The sequence below is a fragment of the Lissotriton helveticus genome, chromosome 10 (genome assembly GCF_964261635.1).
Source record: "Lissotriton helveticus chromosome 10, aLisHel1.1, whole genome shotgun sequence".
Lineage (NCBI taxonomy): Eukaryota > Metazoa > Chordata > Amphibia > Caudata > Salamandridae > Lissotriton > Lissotriton helveticus.
Window position 1 is genome coordinate 1,054,354,857 of NC_136071.1, and position 23,362 is coordinate 1,054,378,218.

Here is a 23,362-nt window from a genome sequence, read left to right on the forward strand (position 1 = left end):
TAAGGTCCTTTAAATGGAAACAGAGAAGCCAACTTAAGGAAAATACCTCTTACTGGCAGACAGGGTAAAACGCTTTTTGAGATCCATGCATGAGTGAGAAATGGAAAGGGGCGACCACTCGGTCCCCCCGAACGTATGGTGGAGTACCCCGATCCCCCCGGGAAACCGTTTTGGGCGGGAGGCGTGGCTTGGCTGGTATGCCCGTAGTGGCGTAGCCGGGGCGCGCCTTTTCCCGCCCAGGAAGGGTTGTCCTAGACACCTACACCGTTCTAACCGCCCCGTAGGCGTGTTGGGGAAGGTCCACGCCCTCCCGAAGAAGGATAAAAGGAGCATCTTGCCAAGGAAGCATCCTCTTGTTCCTGTGCTTGGAAGCTGCACCTCCTCGTTGCTCGTGAGCCCGAGACGGAACAAGGAGCCAATTTTGAGAACTTGTAATTTTTTGTGTTTCTCTTTCAGTGAGTCCGAAGCTTTAGATCCAGGACCTCGTGTGAATACCCACGATACGATGCCTGGCAAGAGGGTCGGAAAGAAAGTTGGGACTGAACAACTGCTTCGCACGCTGGTGAAAGATATGGCGGACATGAAGAAGCAGATGGCGGCAATGAATGGTAGACCGAAGAAAACCATCGGGCCAGCATTGCCGGGAATAGTCCCTGCCGGGAGAGGTAAAAGGGTCAGGAGTAGGGCGGCAGGTGGGGAGGCCCCGGTTTTGAGTCACCACCGGCGAGCCCGGTCGGTCCAGTGGGGGCCCCAGTTCCGATCCCGAACGCGGGACAGCCGATCCCTGTGGTAGTTACGCCCGTGAGTGAGGGGGATATGCCTCCCGAACTGGCCGCTCAGTTGGCGGCATGGTTGGGAAAAAACAACGAGAGTGCTCCGGCACCAAGAGACACGGCGGCAGAGGCCAAGTTGATAATGAAGCAGTTGCGGCAATCGAGAGATGCTGCGAAGGCACCTTCTCCTCTTGTTTCCCCGCAGGTTCCCTCGGAAAAACCGGCACCGGTCGTTGGAACAACAGCTGCTACAGATACGGCTCATGGTTCTGGTAAGCAGCCGTTGCCGATAGCAGGGGAGGGGTCGTTGCCCTCTAGGAGGGAAAAAATTGTTCAGGATATCCCGATGGATGTGAAAGAGAGGATTTGGGCCGATAAATATGTGAACATGTTTTCGTTGTTGACCGATCACTACGAGATAGAACACGTTAAAAATCAGAAGGAGTTGTTGCATCCGAGTGTATGGCGTGCAAAAATGGCGGGTTTCAGGGTGGAGGAAAAAATCGCTAATTGGGCCAGGGCGTTCGGTATGTTTACTGCAATCATGGGGGAACGTAGGCCTGAAGTATTGTCAGAATTGGCCTGTTATCAGACACGTATTATGGAATTTTTTGAAGCATATGAAGGTAATCAATGGATGGGTTATGATAACAAATTTCGTAAGGCCAAGGAGCACGACTCATCTCTGACGTGGGATTGTTTCGACTCCATTTCCTGGCAGAAGCAAGTTATGCCGAACACGGCGAGGTTGTCTTCTTTTGGCGGGAATGGCGCAGAGCCTCTCCGCCAGTACTTGGCGGCGCCCTTTCGGGCAGGCGCCAATGGGGATCAGCACAACAAGAATAATGGGAACTCAGGTAAAAAAGGGGTGTGTTGGAGCTTTAACAGAGGCAAGTGCACTAGGCCACAAGGAACATGCAAGTTCAGGCATGAGTGTGCAGGGTGTGGACAGTCCTCCCACCCCGAGAGTTCATGCAGAGCAAAGAATGGTGAGACGGGAGGTAGAGGGGGGGCCAAACAGGTCTAACATCGCCCGAGGGGCACAGTTACCCACTCCTGTTGACATCATGGCATTGATCCCTTGGCTGAACCGATACCCAGACCATGTCTCTGCTGGGGTGTTGCGAGACGGTTTCTCATATGGTTTCCGCATCCCGGCGGGGGGTTTAAGGGGGGAAGCACAGTGTAAGAATCAACTATCTGTGCAACGAAACACGACGGTGGTGCAGGCAAAAATTGCAAAAGAGGTGACCCGAGGTCGGGTTGCGGGGCCGTATGTGCACCCGCCTGTAGTTAATTTTGTATGTTCACCGTTGGGAGTAGTCCCCAAGAAGGACCCAGGTGAGTTTCGGATGATCCATAATTTGTCTGCTCCTAGGGGTCTTTCGGTGAACGATGCGATTGACCCGGGACTGTGTTCGGTGCGGTACGCATCCTTTGATGAGGCCGTCGCCATGTTGAATCGCCTAGGGCCCGGAGCGCTGATGGCTAAATCAGATATTGAGTCAGCGTTCCGGTTGCTCCCGGTACATCCACAGGATCAGCGCCTCTTAGGTTTTGTGTTCCAAGGACGTTATTATATGGATAAATGTATGCCGATGGGTTGCTCCATTTCTTGTGCATATTTTGAGAAGTTCAGTACCTTTTTGCAATGGGCGTTCGCTAGAGCCACGGGCCTCACACAGGTAATGCACTACCTTGATGATTTTCTGTTTCTGGGGGCAGCCGGGGGCACGGAATGTGAACAGGCTTTGATGGAATTCTGTAATCTCATGAAAAGTTTTGGTGTGCCATTGGCACCGGGTAAGACAGTGGGGCCATCTACGTCTCTCGAGTTTCTTGGAATTGAGCTTGATTCAGTAGAGGGGTGCTTCCGTCTGCCCAGGGAGAAGGTAATGAAGTTTAAGGCTGCACTAGAAGTATGCATTGGCGAGAGAAAAGTAACTCTCCATCAGCTGCAACAGGTTGTGGGTCAGCTTAACTTTGCCCTCAGAGTAAAACCGATGGCCCGCCCCTTTTCCCGCTCTATCGCACAAGCCATGGTGGGTCTCAAGGAAGGACACCACCGCACAAGACTGTCAGCCGAGGTTCGCCAGGACATGCGCATATGGTTGGCATTTCTGGTGGATTTCAACGGTCGTGTCGTGTGGAACAAGCCAGCAGTTTCCTCCGAGGAGCTAGGGTTGTGGACCGACTCGGCAGGGAGTGTGGGTTTTGGCGCCATATTTGGTGAGAAATGGTCGGCACAAACATGGCCGGCGTGGTGGCACGATAGTGGGCTCACAGGTAACATCGGGTTCCTCGAGCTGTTCTCCATTCTGGTGGCCTTGAAAACATGGCCAGAGGGGTTGCATGATCGTGCTGTGGTGTTCTGGTCTGATAATATGACTGTTGTTGAATGTATCAATAATCAGGCAGCACGCTGCAAATGGATTTTGAGATTGCTGAAAGAAATTGTCCTGCTATGTATGAGATTAAATGTCCACTTTAGGGCAAGACACGTGCCGGGGGTACTGAACCAGGCAGCTGATGCACTCTCTCGTTCCCATATGCAGGCCTTCAGGGGTTTTTCTGCCCTCAGCGGACTTGGTGGCGGCACCATTTCCCGAAGCTCTCTGGTCTCTCGGTGCCCCGGATTACAAAACCTCGTGGGAGAGAGTTTAGCACACAGGACAAGGAAGGCATATGAAGGAGCGTTCCGTTCATATTGGGCATTTTTGGGTTCAACGGGGGGGGAGCATTGGGGACAGGAGGAGTCTGTTCTGCAATTTCTGGTAGCACTACATCAGGCAGGCCGATCACTGGCAACAGCCAACAGGCACAGGGCCGCCATTGCCTTCATGGCACAGGCGCATGGCATCCAGGACCCCACATCGTCCTTTCTCGTGAAAAGAGCGTTGCGTGGGTGGCAACGCCTTGAGGGTCGGAGAGTGGATGGAAGGCACCCGATAGATCTGGCTAGGTTGTCCCTGTTAATGTCCGTACTCCCTGCGACTTGTTCATCTCAATCAGAGACGGTGCTGTTCCGGGCCGCTTTTGCATTAGCATTCCATGGGGCTATGCGGGTGAGCGAGCTGGTAGCAAGGAATAAGTGGGATACGGGGGAGGTCTGTGTCGAGACCACATTCAGATCAAGGGTGACACAATGGTGGTCACAATAGCCAGTTCCAAGACCGATCAGGAAGCCATCGGTGACAGTGTGGTAGTCCAGCGGATCCCGGAGTCTCCCATGTGCCTGGTAAAATGCGTGGAGGAGTATTTAGCGCAGAGGGCGGCATCATGGGGGGGAGTTTGTTGAGACACACCGATGCCACCCCACTGACGAGGTTTCAGTTTCAGCGGGTGTTATCAATGGCAATCGCGTCAGCGGGCTTGGACCCGAGCGATTTTGGGACCCATTCCTTCCGGATAGGGGCTGCTACGGAGGCTACAGCCAGGGGTCTGAGTGTTGAAAAAGTGAAACAATTGGGGCGTTGGTCCTCGAATTGCTATAAGAGGTATGTGCGGTTGCACTTGTTGTGAAGCCTTTGTCATGCACTCACGCTTCTTGTTTTCTGTTTGATTTTCAGTTGCACGAGCAGGCCTTGCGGGGCGGTCAGTGCTGTTGACCCGACACCTGGGGACCAGCGGTCAAAGTTCACCGGCTGAAGAAAGAGTGGTGTGGGTCGTTGGCCACTCATACGTGAGGCGCGCCGCAGATGTATTCAAAGCAGGTGACATGATTCACGTTGCGGGGGAATACGGGTACAGGGCGACCTTCCACGGAAGGGGCGGGCTCTGTATTGACCAGTTTCGAGGTTTTATGGAGGGTTTGTTAGGGCGGACAAGATCACCGCCGTCTGTAATCATAGTACATCTTGGGGGCAATGATTTGGTGACCATTGGTCGACGAGTACTTCTTGAGTTAATCTTGGCCTCGGTAAGCTGGTTGGCAAGGAGGGTTCCGGGGTGCACGATCGCATGGTCACACATGATTCCTCGGAAGGTGTGGCGGGGGGCCCTCTCTGTGTCAGCTTTGAATCACTCGGTAAAGAAGGTTAATAGCAAATTAGGTAGACTGTTTCGCACAGGAAAATTGCATTGTGTACCACATGGATGTATTCGGGGGGATCATATGTATCTGGAGGATGGGGTCCATTTGTCCCGGGAAGGAAATGTCTTACTCATAGGGGACTTCCTAGCTTGGTTAAAAAGTTTGAGTAGCCATGACCTATAGTAGGAGTTTTTGGGGGGTCCGGATAGCCGGTCAACTATCCGGCCTGTGGCGGCGGTAAGGTCATGATCGGTGAGCAGTAATTGGAAGATCCCTAGAGGTGGGGCGCCACCCAATATGGATGGGAGCGCCCGGGGTGAGGCGGCCATCGGCCCCTCCCTGGGGAGGAGGGGCTACGGGCCCCTCCTGGGAATTTCCCGGGGCCAGGACATCCGCGACGGCGGATGTGGTAAGCAGTGTGGGGTGGGAGGGGGGTCTACACTACCTTCTAGACACCTCACACGAGTCCTCGGATGACCACCAAGATGGCGCCGAGTAAATATGGGGCCCCCGTTAAGACAAGGGAAGTTGGCACAGAGGTACAGTCCTCTGGGCACCCGCCCCTCACAAGTGAGGGGGGAGTTATGGTATTAGGGATCTGACACCGGTTACGACCTTGCCGTTGGCCCGTAATGCTAGGATGTACAATTTGATTTTGAGAAAATGCATCGTAATGTGTAAATGAAATTGTACATGATATGAAACTATTAATTTAATGTTTTAATTTTTGTTTCATATTTTAATAAATACGGCCGGTGAGGGTAACTCCCTCACCGCCTTCCAAAAGCTCAAGAACCGTTTCCGTCTTCCCATTCTTGGGGATTGTGTTGGGAGGGGGTGACGGGTATCCCGCCCATATGGAAAGGGGCGACCACTCGGTCCCCCCGAACGTATGGTGGAGTACCCCGATCCCCCCGGGAAACCGTTTTGGGCGGGAGGCGTGGCTTGGCTGGTATGCCCGTAGTCACCTACACTGTTCGAACCGCCCCGTAGGCGTGTTGGGGAAGGTCCACGCCCTCCCGAAGAAGGATAAAAGGAGCATCTTGCCAAGGAAACATCCTCTTGTTCCTGTGCTTGGAAGCTGCACCTCCTCGTTGCTCGTGAGCCCGAGACGGAACAAGGAGCCAATTTTGACCCACCCACCAGCCCCTGATGACAGCGATTTGTATTGCAATAAAGTCATTTGACATGGATATTATCTCTTCTCAGGTTGTTTCGAAAAAGTTGGGATGGTTGTGATATGACAATAAAATGGTTGTTCTTTTCTGGTGAGGTATCACAGCTAAGTGTAAAAACTGTTATGGCATAATTGGAGGTTGATGTTTTGAAATGCCCAGTATAACTGTTATTCTCTTTAGTTTAAAAAAACTGTCGTATTTATTTTCTGGTCGGGCGGTAAGGTCATGATCGGTGAGCAGTAATTGGAAGATCCCTAGAGGTGGGGCGCCACCCAATATGGATGGGAGCACCCGGGGTGAGGCGGCCATTGGCCCCTCACACGGGGAGGCGGTACCCTCTAAGGATGGGGACGCCGAAAGGGAAGGCGGTCATCGGCCCCTCCCTGGGGAGGAGGGGCTACGGGCCCCTCCTGGGAATTTCCCGGGGCCAGGACATCCGCGACGGCGGATGTGGTAAGCAGTGTGGGGTGGGAGGGGGGTCTACGCTACCTTCTAGACACCTCACACGAGTCCTCGGATGACCACCAAGATGGCGCCGAGTAAATATGGGGCCCCCGTTAAGACAAGGGAAATTGGAAGTTGGCACAGAGGTACAGTCCTCTGGGCACCCGCCCCTCACAAGTGAGGGGGGAGTTATGGTATTAGGGATCTGACACCGGTTACGACCTTGCCGTTGGCCCGTAATGCTAGGATGTACAATTTGATTTTGAGAAAATGCATCGTAATGTGTAAATGAAATTGTACATGATATGAAACTATTAATTTAATGTTTTAATTTTTGTTTCATATTTTAATAAATACGGCCGGTGAGGGTAACTCCCTCACCGCCTTCCAAAAGCTCAAGAACCGTTTCCGTCTTCCCATTCTTGGGGATTGTGTTGGGAGGGGGTGACGGGTATCCCGCCCATATGAGCAGGGCCGTGGCAAGGACAACCCATATTTTTCATTGATGATAGTAGCAGTATTTGAATCTATACAGTTTCGGACATTAACTTAAAATATAGATATAACACTCATAAGTCAAAAATGTGATACAGTCAATGCCGCAAACAAATTGAAATCAATTGAACATAAAACTATTTATGTGATACAGCACTAATATGTTATTTGCTGATTCAGCTCCTTCGGTAGGAGACCATCTTAAGCTTCTTTGTCTTCCATCTGCTCCTGGCTCAGGACTTCTTCACGCACAGTCAATAAACCTCATTGCATTACTCAAATTTGGGAAAATAGTTTGCTCAACATATTTTTTATTGGCTCAGTGGACTTAAGGGACATATTTAATAATCAAAGGCTTTCTACTATTTTAATCATAACACTGTCTTTGTTTCCACAAAAAAATATTCAAGTGACACATAAATACTACACCAGAGATTGGAAACAGCAAAAACATGACCATGTGAAGGCGCTAGGTTTGAGAAACATCGATCCCCATCAAAAACACTGCAATGAATATTAAACTATTTAGCAACAAACCATTATACCTAGGACCTAATTCTAAATGAATAAGTGCTGGGGCACAAGGTATTTCTCAGAATGTCATGCCTGCTTAAATTGAATTTCGGCGTGCCACATATCAAAGCTGCGTAGTTCTATTTCCACATCATGTTTTTTTAATCCACCACCAGACACTCTCTAACCCTTTGTCTCACTCTTGCAGATTCTTTTTCATCTCGGCTTTCTCCTTTACTCAAGTTTTTTTGGTTTTCCTGTTTCCCCCTTGTGTGCTCTCCTTTCTGTTGCTCTGCATCAAAGTCTGATGAGGAAAAAAAGAAATGCCATCCCCAAAATACGATTGCTTGTGTGTCCCACTTGCAACCACTGGCTCAAATTAAGTATCCATCAAGCCAGATGGATTAACAGAATGCTGTTGTCCCATTGCCTTTCCATAAGGCTGAAATGAGCGTTCTTGTCAAATATACGCAGTCAATTTGTTCTACATCCTGGCTCCATGCGTAGAAAACCTCCTCTTTCCTCCAGATTGACAGTTTGTCTACGGGCCCCTAAAAAGTCTCACTTTTGACAACATCATGCATCTGGCAAGACAACACCATGTGATTTTCTTGTGCTCGATGCATTGGCCTAAAAATGTGTAAGCATTTGAAGATCAGCTTTTAAATCTAGAAGAACATTCAAACACTTGCAGGAAGACATGGGTTTCCTTCAATGGAGTGGCGACAAGGTATTTTTTCCTAAAGCTGAAGCTATGAAACACGTCACCATTCAGCCCTACTTGTATTCACTGTAGCTGACATGGTGGACCTCCATAAAGGGCATTGCAGTACCCCAGTTTGATCACATGCTACTACTTAAGGCCTGATTATGAATAGAAAGGTAGAATAGATAGTATATTCTGACGGTGGGTGACCTTTTCTACGCGGCCACTACTTCGGATTGCCTTTACTTCGCATTGTTAGTGCACAGCAATCCTTACTTCGCATGGTTTTACTGCGCTTGACTGTTACTTCGCAGGATATCCACATCATTGTTTTTATTTAGGCACTTCCGTTTCTAAATGACGTAGTACGACTCCGAAGACGCAGGAAGCTGGAGCAGTGGTAGGTGATTCACGAGGAGAGAGAGGTAAGTGGGGCTGTGTGTACGTTTGTGTAGGTGTAGTGTAGAGTAGTGTATTTGGGTGTAGGGTAGTGTAGGGGGTCGTGAAGGGTAGTGTTTGGGATTAGGGAACGGACTGGGGTAGGGGCAGGGTCGTGCAGGGGGTAGTGTTTTAGGGTTTAGGGTAGTGTTGTGGGGTTAGTGTAGGGTAGTGTTTTAGGGTTTAGGGTAGTGTCTGGGGTTGTGCAGGGTAGTGCTTGGGAGTAGGGACAGGACTGGGGCTAGGGGAAGGGTTGTGCTGGGGGTAGTGTTTTATGATTTAGGGTAGTGTTGTGGGGTTAATGTAGTGTAGGGTAGTGTTTTAGGGTTTAGGGTTGTGTCTGGGGTTGTGCAGGGTAGTATTTGGGAGTAGGGACAGGAAGGGGCTAGGGGCAGAGTCATGCTGGGGGTAGTGTTTTAGGGTTAAGGGAAGTGTTGTGGTATTAGTGCAGTGTTGTTTACTGTTTTAGCGTTTAGTGTAGTGTTGGGGGGTTGTGATGGGTAGTGAATGAGTGTAGGGACCGGAGTAGCCGAATGTGTATGTTCGTGCAGGGGGTAGGGATTTAGCGTTTAGGGTAGTGTAGTGGTGTTTCAGTAGTGTAGTGTTTTATTGTTTTGGTATTGTTTTGGTGTTTTAGATGTATAAGGTAGTGTATTTCTATTTATTATTTATTGTAGTGTTGTGTTTTAAACCTATCTTTTTTAAATATGACTTGTTATTCCGCATACCATTTTTATCACTAGGCACGTTTTTACTTTGCATACATTAACACTTTCAATGTAATCGTATGCGAAGTAAAAACTTGCGTATTAACGGTTATTGCTAAGTAATAACCGCGGAGGAATAGCATGCGAAATAACGTCTCATATTCATATTCTGACCTATGTGTAAAATTGTCTGAATTATGAGTTGGAAGCTATTGAACAAATCCGATAACTAACAGCGGCGTTAAACACCTCAACCTTCCCTAAATTTCAACAGGTCAAAACTGACAAAAATTAAATGGGGAAATGTGAACAGTATTTACCATACCATGTGGATTTTGGTGCATTAAACAGCATAACTTGCATGCTATTCCCCAGAAACTTGTATTAGATTTTATTGTACCCCATGGTATACTTTTGTATTGAGTATGATAATTAACAACTATGCTTATAATAAGTCCTATTCTTAAGATCAGTTGGAAAGAAGTGTTGCACTATATTATAAAAATGAATACTATAGAAATAAAACAGAGAAATCTATTGCAAATGTGTACTTTGTTGTACCTACATTTTCTAAACCAAGGAGCACCAGAAGTGGGATTGTTGTCATTCCCCCTTGTATCCATTCTTCCAAGGAGACTATCCCATCATGATTGTAGTCAATTTCTTCCATCATTTCATGAAGAATCTAAATTATACAAACAAGAAATACATTTACCAATGCATTCATAGAAATCTGAAATAGAAAACGAAAATAGTCATCTTTCGAATTTTGGTCAAATGTTCAATACTATAGTATTCAAATGAGTAAAAATCTATTTGGTGTTAATTCAGAAGCCAAAAACCTAGGTATGAGGTTTATACTCCATTCAGTACCAGATATTTGTGTAAAATTTGAAATACCTTTCAATATGTTAAGTAGATTGATGCATGTTACATTTAGTTCAATGCATATCATGTATAACAGTTAGCACTAAACTAACATAGCTTCCTTTGCTAACAGAATTTCCAAGCATCCCTAAACCAGCATGTTAATCTCTGCTGGCGAAGGACGAAAATCCTGAAACACACTTGTTAGACTTGTCAGCCTTTGGGTGGTCTTCACTCAAAGTTTTGGCCTTACTCCTTCATAATGCTCTGACCTCCTTTTTGATGGTTGTAGCTAACCAGTACTAAAGTGCTAGTGCTCACTCCTTAAAACATGGTAACATTGGCTTATCCTCAGTTTGCATATTTAATTTACTTAAAAGCTCCTAGTAAAGTAATACTATATGTACCTAGGGCCTGTAAATGAAATGCTAGTAGTAGACCTGCAACATTGCAGCCTGTGTGCAATCTCTAACTGCCTTGTCGACCAGGCAAAATAAACCTTTTGGCAGGCCCACACCTGTTTTTTGGTATCAAATCGTTTTTATTGAAGGATTGCCACACACATAATTATACCTGTACTGATATAGCCATTACATTCGTTGGTATTATGAAAATTCAAAAATCAAGGACAAGTGAGACCATCGGTACCAGTAGAAGCTTAGACTAATAAAGAGAGCCATTGCGTGCAATCCCGTAATGGAAGAAACAGAAAAAAGTAAAACATCTACCCCAATCCCCCCTCCCCCCAAAACCACCACTCCCTCCTTCTCACCCTCCACCCCTGTTCAATGTCCACCGCCTATGTGCCCCCACACCCATCTCGTACCCAGCCGGGCCCTCAACACTCGGCTTCCGAAAGATGCAATAATGTAAGGTATCGGGGACAGGTGACCTCACGGGAACTCTGAGGCCAGTAAGGATAGGAAGGGCTGCCACAGTTCTGCATATTTTGCTCCCTCCCCAGCCGCTGTCAATGAGAGCTTTTCCATACCTAGTACTAGCCAGAGGGGATGTAGCCACCCATGAAATGTAGGGACATGAACAGTCCACCAGTGCGAGAGAATGCTTTGCATCAACGCGCCCAACGTTATCGCGATCAGGCGACCTCTGCGGGAGCGCAGCGGGTACGTCAAGGGATTCGGTAGCCCCAAGAGAACGTACGATGGGAGACGGGGGAACTCAGTCTCAAAGTGCGCATCTACCTCGTCTAAAATCTGTTTCCAGTACCTCTGGAGTTGCGTGCAGTCCCAAAGCAGATGCACTAGTGTACCCACCTGCCCGCAACCCTGCCAGCATAATGCATCACTACTGTGATCCTTTTCAAGGAGACGTTCGGGGGTGTAGTACCTGTAGGTCGCATTTTTGGTAAGGGTGTTCGTGAGTCCCATATGGTATGCAGAGTAACGCGCTCTGTGATATATTCCCTCCCACTCCTTATGACTAAGTGTCCTGCCCAATTCCTTCTCCCTGCGTGCTCTGCCAGCACTATAAACATGTGTGTATTTAACCTGCAGCATCTTGTATAGCTCTGAAATTAGTTTTTTATCTGTCATGCGTGTGAGTAACCAATATTCTTAAGGTGTAAGGCGTCTGTCAGCCACGGAGCACACTTGTTCACTAAGCCCCCAATGCCGAACCTGCAAGTATCGAAGCCTATCCCCCTCTGGCATTCCATATTCCTGCTTAAAATGGGAGAAGGGAATTACCCCCTCCGTCATGTACATATGAAAGATGTACCGGCAACCTGCTGGTCTCCACCTCGCATATGCTGTTGAATCCAAACCCGGAGTGAAATCAGGATTGTCCACAATGGGAGTAAAGGGGGACGGGAAGGTGGTGAGTTCATGGCTAACATTCGTCTGGTCCCAGACTTCCAGTAAAACCCTTGTAATATAGGAGGCGTAAAGATTGGGGGGTCTGTGCTGTTTACGGAGGAAAGGAATTTCCTGCAGGGGCCTACTAGCTACTGCCTGGTCTTGGAATAGCCAATGCTTTCCGGACTCCTATCTACTCCATTCCACCAGAAGGCGTAGTTGAGCCGCTTGAAAGTAGAGCATTAAATCTGGAAGTCCAATACCTCCTTTCTCCGGCGGAAGCATCGCCAGCTGTAGCTTCAGACTCGGCTTTCGCCCGTTCCATATGAACTGAGCAAACTCCGACTACGTTTGCATTATCCAGCCCAATGGGGGCCGTAGAGGTATAGTGCAAAATAAATATAAAATCTGGGGGAGGACAGTCATCTTAATCGCCGCGACTTTACCCAGCCACGACAATGGGTCGTTTTTCCACCGCCCCAACTCCCGTCGAATCTTTGATCTCAGCAGCGCATAGTTGATAGTGACTGTATCCCGCAGGAAAGGTGCCAGCTGAACCCCCAGGTAGGGAACCGCCTCTGTCGCCCACTGAATAGGGAATGAGGCCTGCAACAGCTCTCGTGTGGGTTTCTCTAAAAACAGGTCAAGGACCACCGACTTACTCATGTTGACCTTGAATCCGGAGACCTGACTAAATAACTCCAGATCTTTAAGACAGACGGGCAGTGCTTCCTTTGGTTGGGACAACGAAATCAGGACATCGTCCGCAAATAAGCTAATCGTGTGGCCATAGCCCCCAAATTTGATCCCAGACACCCCCGGGTTAAGCCTCAATTTCTGTGCCAACGGCTCCATGTAAAGGGCAAAAAGTAGGGGTGACAGTGGGCAACCCTGCCTCGTACCCCTCCCAATGGTAAACCACGGGGATGTATAGCCGTTGACTCGCCAAGTGGTGGTCGGGAATTTATAACATTTCAGAACACATGTACGGAACTTCGGTCCTAATCCCACCTTTTCAAGTACCTGAAGCTAAATAGGGCCAATGGACCCTGTTGAAAGCCTTCTTGGCATCGATAGCCAACATCATATATTCCCCCGCCATGCGCGCTGCTTTCTCAATGAGATGTAGGGCCCGTTTAGTATTATCGGAGGTTTGGCGTTCAGGGATGAAGCCGGTCTGGATCGATTAGGCCTCCCATGTGAGGTCCAAGGCGGGCAGCTAAAATCCCTGTGTATAATTTAAGGTCGATATTGAGAAGCGATATAGGGCGGTACGCCCCACACTACGACCGGTCCTTTCCCGGCTTTAGTAGGACTGCAATGGATGCTTCCAAGAGATCACTCAGGATCGCCCATGGCTCAGAGAAGGAATTAAAAAGGCGCACCAGAAGGGGGGCAACCTGCAGGCCGAATGTTTTATAAAAGCTTGCTGGAAAGCCATCAGGCCCCGGGCCTTTGCCATTTTGAGGCGGGAGATGGCCGCAAGGATTTCCTCCTGCCGGATGTCTCGCTCTAGTTGGTCCGCCTGGTCTCGTGTAAGGGTCGGAAGGGGGATGAAGTCTAAAAACCCATCTTCCTCCGGGATGACAGAGACATCACCGGCATAGAGGTCAGCATAAAAATCCCTGAAGGCTTTGGCAATGTCATGATCTTCTGAGATGTGCTGACCGTTGCCTCTAATGATTTCCTGCACTGTCTGCTGCTGTCTGGCTTCCCGTAACTTGTGTGCTAATAACCACCCACATCTATCCCCTCCGGTGTAATATGCGCTTCACAACCACAAAGCGACAAGCTCTGCCCTATCTTGGTTGAGAGCCACTAGCTGCTGCCTAATTGCCTTCAACTGCCTCCATACCCTAGGCGCCCAATTCTTTGGTACATTTGTTCCAACTCCCTAACTTGCAGGGTGAGGTTGTCTCACTTGTGCTGCCTTTCAGCATTGTCTGCAGCAGAAATCGCTATAACCTCACCCCTGACAACAGCTTTCAGAGCTGCTCATTGCGTCGCTAGTGTGTTATCTGTGTTACTATTGTGTGAAAGAAAGTCTGTGATAGTACGCTGAATTCGTGCTACCAACTCCTTGCGGTGCAGTAACGTCTCCCTACCGCGCCATGTCGACTGCGCGCACTGAGTTGGGGGAACGAAGAGGACCACGGTCACCAGGGCATGATCAGAAAGAGAGGCAACTCCTATCTCCACTTTAGTAGCTAATGCATGTGTGGGCGAGGACGCAAGCAGATAATCTTAATGAGCATATGTTTTATGCGCATTAGAATGATAAGAGTATTCCCTCTCTTGGGGGTGGAAGCTGCGCCATAGGTCCCTGAAACCTAACTTGCTTAAACAAGACAGACCCTACTCGGAGAGTGATCCGGCTTGGGTGGTGCGCTGACACGATCTGTCCAAAATTTTATAGAAAACTAAGTTCAGACATCCCGCCTGTGGTGGTTTAGTGTGGTAATGGCCTCTGTGAGCGCAATGTGGAAGAACCTCTTTTGACCCACATTAGGTGCATAGATGGAGCTAATAGTAAATGTAATAGTGCCTAAAGAGAACCTGTAGGTCAACAGTTTACCCCTAATTTCTGCTGCTTTGTGTAAGACTTTACCCTTGAAGCTGTGGGACACAAGTATGCCAACCCCCGTCGTCTTGGTGGAGCTACAAGAAAAGAACTGAAGGGGAAACTTCAGAGATCGGAGGTGATAGCAGTCCCGTTGGAGGAGATGCGTCTCCTGTAGGAGGCAAATATCAGCGTGAGATTGTTCTAAACATAGCAGTACAGCCCTGCGCTTGACCGGATTATTTAAGCCTCTCACATTAAGTGTGAGTATTTTAAGCTCCGTGACCGGCATCTACCGTATGTCATATGTGGGCATCCAGCGAAGCATGCAATCGGAAGCAGTTCTAAGAGCCCAGCATGTTTATTTGCCCTCTGGGAACCATACTCTAGCCTCTGACTGAATCGTAGGCATCGGGTGGACAAAGACCCTTACACTCCCACCCACCACCCACCCCACCCCAAAAAAATAGAAGAAAAATACGTTCAGACATATTGTCCTTCATCGGCAGATGATTGGTAACACAATAACACAGGTGGAGCGTCAATTTCCAAAGTACCCCCTCCCACCAACGGCCCAAAGCCAAGAACAAGCATACTGTAGGCCATAGAGAGTTACAAAAAGTCAGCCAGGCTGGGATGTAGCTAAGTCTGATGTGACCGCTTCCACTGCGGCACGCTGGCTCTCCACAATCTCAGCCGCAAGAGGTTTTTTCACTCTACGACGTCGCCTCTGCTGACGCCACTGAGGCCTAGAATCATCATGGTCCCCGGCCTGGCTGGCCGAGTCGCTGTCTGTCTGTGGCTGATGGATCAATGCCCAGCAGACGGCATGCTTCTGACAGGGTGCACAGCTGATAGAGTTTATTGTCCAGCTTGAACACAAGGTGGAACGGGTGACCCCAGCTATAGGAGATGTAGCGTTGTTGCAGGAAGAACGTGGCTGGCTTAAAGAGTCTGCGCTTCTGCAGGGTGAGAGCAGATAAGTCCTGTAACAGGACTGGGGATTGATCTCTAAAGGAGAGGGGGTGCATCTGGCGGGCCTTTTGGAGGATCTCCTCTTTGGTGCGGTAGTCCTGTACACACTAAGATATCCAGGGGTGGGGCCGAGGCAGAGCGCGGGGGGCCCACCCGTTGCGCCCTGTCCAGGCAAAGCTCTGCATCCAGAGGGCACCCCAGAATATGATTGAAGAGTTCCCTCGCAAAAAGAAACAAGTCGTTCGAGTCTTCAGACAACTTCACTCCCCGGATCCGTGCGTTGAGGCGCCGGGAGCGGTTCTCCAGGTTCTCCAGGTGTGTCTGTAGATCTACTTGTGGGTCATGGATCTGTATAATTTCCTGCTGCTGAGCGGCTATTTCTGTGTCGTTCCCACCTCTTTTGCCTTCTAGGTCCGCAACTCGCTCCCCCATACTGTCCAAGTCCCTGCAAACCTCTTTGATCTCCCCTGTGAATTACTGCTTCTGGGCGTGGATATCCTCCCGCAGGGTGGTGAATACGGATTCTAGAAAGGATTTGTTGATGGGCTCCAACCCTTCCTCTCGGTCGGGGGCGGGCTGGGTGACGTTAGTAGCCATGGGGTTGGATTGCGAAGTCGCCTGCGCCTTAGCTAACGGATCTTTCAAGGTCTTGTCCTTACGCCCCCTGAAAGTGGACATTGCGCGTCCCAGATACCGCTGAATCGTAGACTTGGCCACTACCCTTGCAGTGGTTCCAAATGCTTGATCAGCCCCAGGAGCCCTGTCTCGGCAACCAACCTAGCCCCACGGGTTGCACCTTTACACTCTGGGGGCGGTGGGAGCTCTCGCCACCAGAGTCTTCACCACATCGCCGTTCAAGACCTGCAGCACCCAGACTCCTCAAGGCTATGCCGGCTCCCATGCCTCCAGGCAGTCAGCACTCACACCTCCCTAGTGTCAGACTTCGATGGAGGCACCGATGGACCCAATAGGCAGCTTCACCAGGGGGACTGCACCCAGCACTGGCACACCAAGCTCTGCCGGTCCCTCGGGGACTCTAAGCAGGCCACAGTTTCCGCCTCCGCTCCGCCACACCCCCTGTCTGCTCCGTCACAGTCCACTCTCACTTCCGACTCCCAGGACCACACCCCAGCCAGCATTCAATCATATGGGCTACCACCACCACCGCGGGCCCTCCCCGAAGCTGCCTAGTCTCAAAATGGCAGACGGACCCCTCCTTCCTCCCGGTAATCCTCCGGGCCCTGCTGTCGCGATGGCTCCTTGTGACGTGTGATGCTTGGTGCCCTCACCAGCCAGCCAGCCTTCCCTGGAGCTCCAGGCAATCCCCACAATGTATTCCTGCACCGGCCAGAAAGTCGGCCTACCTGATCACTGGGCATCTCGCAGGGTAGCGGCTCTAGACCTCCCAAACGGCACTCTGGAGACCCGCTGGCAACACCTCTGCGGGCCGTCTCCGTGGGGGCCTCTTCCACTCCAGGCTCTCTGGTGCAATGCTAGCCCCGTTCCGCTCCAGGCCCACGTTGTTTGTGGAGGTAGGCCCAGGGGGGAGGGGTGCACCGTGCCCCACCGAAGGCCTCACTGGACCTCGTCCCTCTCCGTCGCAGTGCCCGTCGTGTGCTCCCCCAGTCTACCACTCAGCAGGAGCAAGTCCAAAGGCCACCAGCGGGCCCGCGACTGCCTCCACCGGGGTCCAGACCCACAGACGCCAGCTGGTCAGGCCACTCACACCGCTTTCCTCCAGTGACCCCCCACGGCGGGCCTTCCATGCCCCGATGCCTTCTGACGGCATTCCGCAGTCCCGCCCATCTCTGCCAGGGCTTGCAGGGCTGCCGTACTCCTCTCCCTGCCGCCTAGCGGGAAAGCGGCCAACCTCGCTGGCGGGCCTAGAACTGTTGCCGCGCAGGCCCAACGACAGAGGTGCGTGTATGCCACACGAGGGCCGGGTCCCACCAGCACTATACTGCAGCGACCTCTCTCCTTCCGCTCCCTCTCGCCCAGGCCGGAGTATCGGGGTCAGATCGTGAGTCGCTGAGCTTTCCAGGTTGCACAGGGTCCCGTCCCGGGTCCACCCCGTAATTTCCACAGCTTCCAGGCACCACTGCTTGGCCCCGTCGTCCTTGCCGATATTCTCCGCAGTTCCGCTTCCACAGGCACAGTCCTCATACTGGGCAAGTCCCAACGTTACCGGGACCTCTCCGGCCCCAAACCAGTGCAGACAGTAAGCTAGAACAGGCTCTAGGCCAGCGCTAAATCAGGCCATCAGCGGGAGCGACACGTCCGCTCATGCCGCCATTTTGGCCACGCCCCACACCTGATTTTTTAATACCTACAAGTCACCCCTAGGACAGGCTGTAAATGCCCCACAAGGCAGAGTTCAATGCATTTAAAAAGTAGGCCCTGTAAGTTTAAGTTTTACATGTCCTGGTAATGAAAAACTCTTACATTTGTTTTTCATTACTGCAAGGTCTGCATCCCTTACAGGATACCATTGGAGTTACCTTATTACATTTTATATGCTCTAACTTCCAAATGCAAACAAGTGAACAGTTCTTACTGGATGTAGTTGGCAGTTGGTCTTTGTGTATTTCTCCTAGACATACACAAACAAAAGAGAGTTTAGATGTGTCAGATGGGCCATCACTGGCAGGATGGGATGGTAGAGTTAGGCACAGCCCCCCTTATATATATTAGGCTGTGTCCTGTCTTCACAAAGGATTGCATACCCCTTGTAGTTAGTCTGGAGCCAGGGGAGGCAGGAAAACTGTGCACTTCCAAAGGAAACTTCTGGAAGGCTCTTCCACCTTAAAGGTGGCGCCTGGTATAAAGATTGGACCTCAGACACCAACTCTTCAGTATACATCTGGACCCGTAGAAGGCTCTGCCAGGATGAGGGACAGCTTTGCTGCTTAAAGGACTGCTACTCTGCTGACCTGCTACCCTGAAGGACTGCTGCCTGCTGTGCTGCCCTCTTGCCTGGATTTGAAGGACTGGGCCTGTAACCTGTCTCCAGAAACACCAGAGTGCTCCATGAGCTAGTCTCTTGCATATCAGCACCTGAACTCTGCAACTGTGAGTTCTACCCTAACAATTGGTGTATCCCCAATCCTGAACCCTTAGAAGTGGGCCTGAAGGTCCGGCCAGGCCAACTGTGGACCCCGTGGAATTGACACATCTCCTCTTCTGCACAGCACAATCACGCTTCACCTCTACTGAGTGGACTTTCTTTTGCAAGAACTCTGCATCACTACCGCAGCCTCACTGTTTAAATCTTTGGCATTGCATATCTGCAGTTCTACTGATTAGATTTTTGTTGCTCTGGACTTGTTTTATTTATTAAAATCTACTTTATATAACAAGCTGGTATGGGATCATTTTTGTGTTATATTTCATGTTATAACTGTTTTAAGTGTCGCACAAATACATCACTACTAACCAAAATGTGCGCCCATTCCAGACTGTCATCCATTTGTTGAAGGAGATTATCGGAAGGAGACCTCAGCTACTCAACACATCCTCAATTTGGGACCAATTAAAAGCTCTGCAACCAAGATTTAAGTTACTCTTGTTCAGGAGGCCCAAGTTGGTCCCTGCAGCTGGTCCACTTTCAATTGTGGTCGGCCAGATCTTGTGACTTTTTCCCAGTCCAGTGCGAACAGATATCCACAGTTGGCGCTTTGTGGTTTTTGGCACTGTTTAAATCTTTAAAATTGCATATCTCTGGATCTACTGATTGGATATTTTTGTCGTGTTTCATTTATAAAAATTGACTCTATTGCCTAATTCGGTGTAGAATCATTTTAGTGTTGTATTTTCACACTAAAATGCTGAACAGGTACTTCACACCTGTCCTCTAAGATAACCTTGCGTGCACTGCGCTAAGCTACCAAAGGGTTGAACACAGGTTAATTTAGCGTTGCTTGTCAGCCTGACAATAACTGTGGTTGCTGCATTATGATTGGGAATTTTGTTCGTGCAGTGACCTACAGTAACTTTGTGTTACACTTCAATCCCATAAAAGTAATGTAAGACCATTCTAAGGATTTATTTTTCTTGATTAGCCTTTTTTTTCTTTTTCCAAATCTACTTTCATTGCCACTGGACTGTCTGAGACCATACCTGCAGTAAAAGGAGTTTGGGTGAGCCATCTGGGAAGTTACACTATGGTTGAGCTCAAACTATTCTGTAAGGAAAGGGGAGTCCACATGAAGAAGGGCACCAAGACATTGCAGCTTCAAAGATTTCTGAGGGCCTGGACAGAGGCCCAACAGTTGACAACAGAAACAGAGGATGGAAATGAGGAGGTTGATATAGATAAGCAGGATGAGGACCTGTATATCAGTCCAGAAACACAGTCTTCAGGGTAGGAGGATGACACATTTCGTACGTTGGAACTCCCTGCCAGAGGCATCCTCACATGGCCTGTCTCCTAAGGAGATGGCTTACAGGAAGGCAGGGAGGGATTTCTGGATAAATGGAAGAAATGTTGGCCCTGGAGGAGAAACAATTTGCTCATGTGAGGAGCCTCAGATAGTTGTACTTTAAAAGCTAAACAAGCTGAGTCCAGCAATAATAGGAGCAGCATACATCTAGAGTCTGAAGGATAAAAAGATCCCCATCCCTAAAAATCTGGTGCCCAATTATGTGGTGGGAGATGACATAGTGCAGTGGTGTTCTGCCTATGATGTGACACTGAGGGTTCACAAGTTCCCAGAGGTGCACATGAGGTTGGTTTGTGGGAACATATGCCTCCTGTGGGGAGGGACACATTTCTAACACTAGGAGTAGAGGACCAAACCAGGTATACCCTCGTGAAAGCCGTACTTCTTGCTAATTTTGGACTGACCCTCTGATTTATTAAATAGCTTCCAACTCATAATTCAGATGAGTTTACACATAGGTCAGAATACACCTATTTATTCGACCTTTCTGACCCCTGTGAAGTACTGCAAAAGCTACAAACTACCAAATCAATCTTAGGTGGATTTCCTTAACTACTCCAGCAAGGTACTGAATTGCTGGGTGAGGGGCAGCAAGGTTGATGATTTCAATGGTCTGTACCGCTTGATTCTCACTGAGCCCATGCTCAATATTTGTTTTACAGACTGTGCCAGTATCCAATGGACAGCAAGCTGACTGAGCCCATGAACCATGCTCAGGAGGCAGACCTCTGGGCCAGCATCAGAGTGTCCAAACTGGCATTTGGGGGATCTCCCAAAAAGGTGATCATGGGTCCCATCAGAAGACAGAGGAGGGAAAAAAACAGCAATGAGCAAACACCTGGATTGGTGAGTGCAGCGCTTGGGGAGGAGGTGATTCCAATTAGCTTGGGGGGCAGAAGTTGGAATACTGTCTCTATGGGAACATGGGGATGGTGTCAAAAGACCATATACCTTCCAATACTTCTAAGTATAGGCAGTGCGTCACCATCAATGGGCAACCGATGGAGTCTCTGAGGTACACAGGATCCAGCATGACTACTGTGAGGTGTCAGCTAGTGTCCTCAGAGCAGGTCTTCCCTAACATATTCCACAAAGTCATAGTCACAGACAACTGTGAGAATCATCTTCAAGTGGCTCTAGTACCCTCTCAGTAGGGGGAGGTCTCAGGTTCTCTAAAAGTAGCTGAGAGCCTGCCATGCCGATAGATTGTCTTTTGGGCAATGACCTCAAGCACACTATCTGTAACGAGGTAGAGCTCAGGTCACACTTGGAGATGTTAGAATTGTCTGAATGGCTTTGTAAGACCACAAGTTCCCTCGCTGCCTGTGAAGGGAGTTAAGGGAGCCGGGAAAAATAGCCCAGGAATCAGCCAATAGGAGTAATCACAAGGGGTGAGGGAAACCAGCCCCTGAAGTTCCTGTGGTCCAGGTTGATTGGACACTTGAGGTGGATGTCCCCGAGCCTACAAAGGAGGACATTGCCACCATGGGTGACCAGCCTGAGCTTGATTGGTGGCAAGTTGAGGGTGGTCCACCAGGGAGGAATTTGGAGAAGCCTTCAAAGAGTGGTCCCAATCTAGAGGACTTGAGGTGGCAAACTGAAGCTTAGGTATCAGGTAATTCCTCTGGAGATCACCTTATCTATTAGGAGAAGACCCTCCTTTACAGAAAGCCTAGGGTTCCTGGACATGGAGCATGCCATGTGCTGGAGGTCCCTCAGCGGTACATGGGCTTTCTACTTATGCTGGCTCACGATATCCCCCTGGCAGGACATCTGTGGCAAGACAAGACCTTCGCTAGGCTTGTCACCCACTTCTATTGGCCCTGGATGAAGACATCCTTGGATGCATTCTGGAGGACCTGTCATACCAGCTAGACCAGCGGGAAGGCAGGGAAAAAGTTCAAGGCCCCCCGGACTTTACCTGTATTTTTTACTCTGTTTTAAAGGGTGGGCATTGACATTGTTGGTCCCTTGGACCTCAAAAAAGCTTTAGGGAAAAGGTTTGTCCTAGTTTTGGTGGACCACACCAACCGTTATCCAGAGGCCATCCCTCTGAGTTCGATGACTGCACCTGTGATGGCCCGGGTCCTGAAACATGACATTAAGGGTTTTTCACTTCCAGGACATATAGAAGAACTTAAACGCATATGAGCTATTTTTAAAATACCATGCACCCTGCACTATGAGCCTTTAGGGCCTACATCAGGGGTGATTTAGAAGTCTTAAAAAGGGAGATGTAGGCCTTGTAAAAGGTTTATTTTGTAATGTCAAAATGGAAGTTTAAGACTGCACTAGAGACTGCAGTGGCAGGCCTATGACATGTTTTATAAAGCACAATGAACGCTGCAGCCCACTAAAAGCATTTAATTTATAGGCCCTGGGTACATATAGTATACTTTACTAGGGGCCCATAAGCAAATTAAATATACCACCATAAGTATAGGCCAATTTTACTATTTTTAAGGGAGACAGCACAAGCACTTTAGCACTGGTTAGTAGGGGTAAGGTGCGCAGAGTCCTAATACCAACACAAACAAATTTAGCAAAACAGGGGAGTGAAAGCAAAGTGATTGGGGGGAATACCACACAAAGGATGTCAGGTCTAACAGGCATGTGTCCAGATCTGTCAAGAGATACACAGCCCAGGCTCTGCCAATGATCTAGATGATGGGTGTCACTGATGGGTGTGGGGCAGTTGACACATTTCCAGCCTGTTGTGACATCTAAGGAAATGTTAAAGAGGTTTAACATAAATTACATCATCTGCAGAAGGAGAAGTGGGAAATTACCATACTATATCTCTTGCTCACCAATAGTTTTGTGCCAAAGATAAGGGCGCATTATCTGGGACTATGCTACCAAAGTTTTTCACTGCATAATGAGGTGAATTTGTAAAATAACCTTAAAAATAACCTTAGAAAACTCGATTACCTCCACAGATAATCTGCGGTTGAGCCAAGGTAAACAATTCCTTTATATAAGTTCTGGGTCTTTCCCAGGTCAAGAGGTCTGCATTGTCACACCTCTGAAATTCAAAACTCCTGAATACAGGTGCAGAGGCATATACACAGTTCTCAAAATCATCATACAGAACAAATATTGGATAGATCTGGTTATTCGAATTCGCCTTTCATGAATTTCCACTTACATTGAATAAACGACCACTGACACTAAAGAGAAAATCCAGTTGACAGTCATTTAGGCAGCGCATGCCCAGACTTTATACCCACAATCCACTATTGATTACTAAGAAGACATCAACATTTTTGTGTGTATCAATGGAAGATTATCTTTTGAAAAAATAAAAATGTGCTCTGCCTTACAGTTTAAAAGATTGCATCTCAAACGCCTGGCTCTCATGTAACCCTGAGTAAATGCAATGTTCCATATCTTAGGATATTCCCAGGAAAAGGAGGTGGG

At 49.0% G+C, this 23,362-nt stretch overlaps 1 protein-coding gene across 2 annotated transcripts in view; it reads right to left on the bottom strand.

The window, feature by feature from the left end:
• DGKB (diacylglycerol kinase beta) overlaps positions 1-23,362 on the bottom strand; it is a 1,755,973-nt gene that overhangs the window by 1,330,028 nt on the left and 402,583 nt on the right. For both annotated transcript variants that reach the window (XM_078663763.1, XM_078663762.1), the window contains one exon: positions 9,853-9,972. In XM_078663763.1, the coding sequence (XP_078519889.1) occupies positions 9,853-9,972 (120 nt within the window). The remainder of the gene's footprint in view (positions 1-9,852; positions 9,973-23,362) is intronic.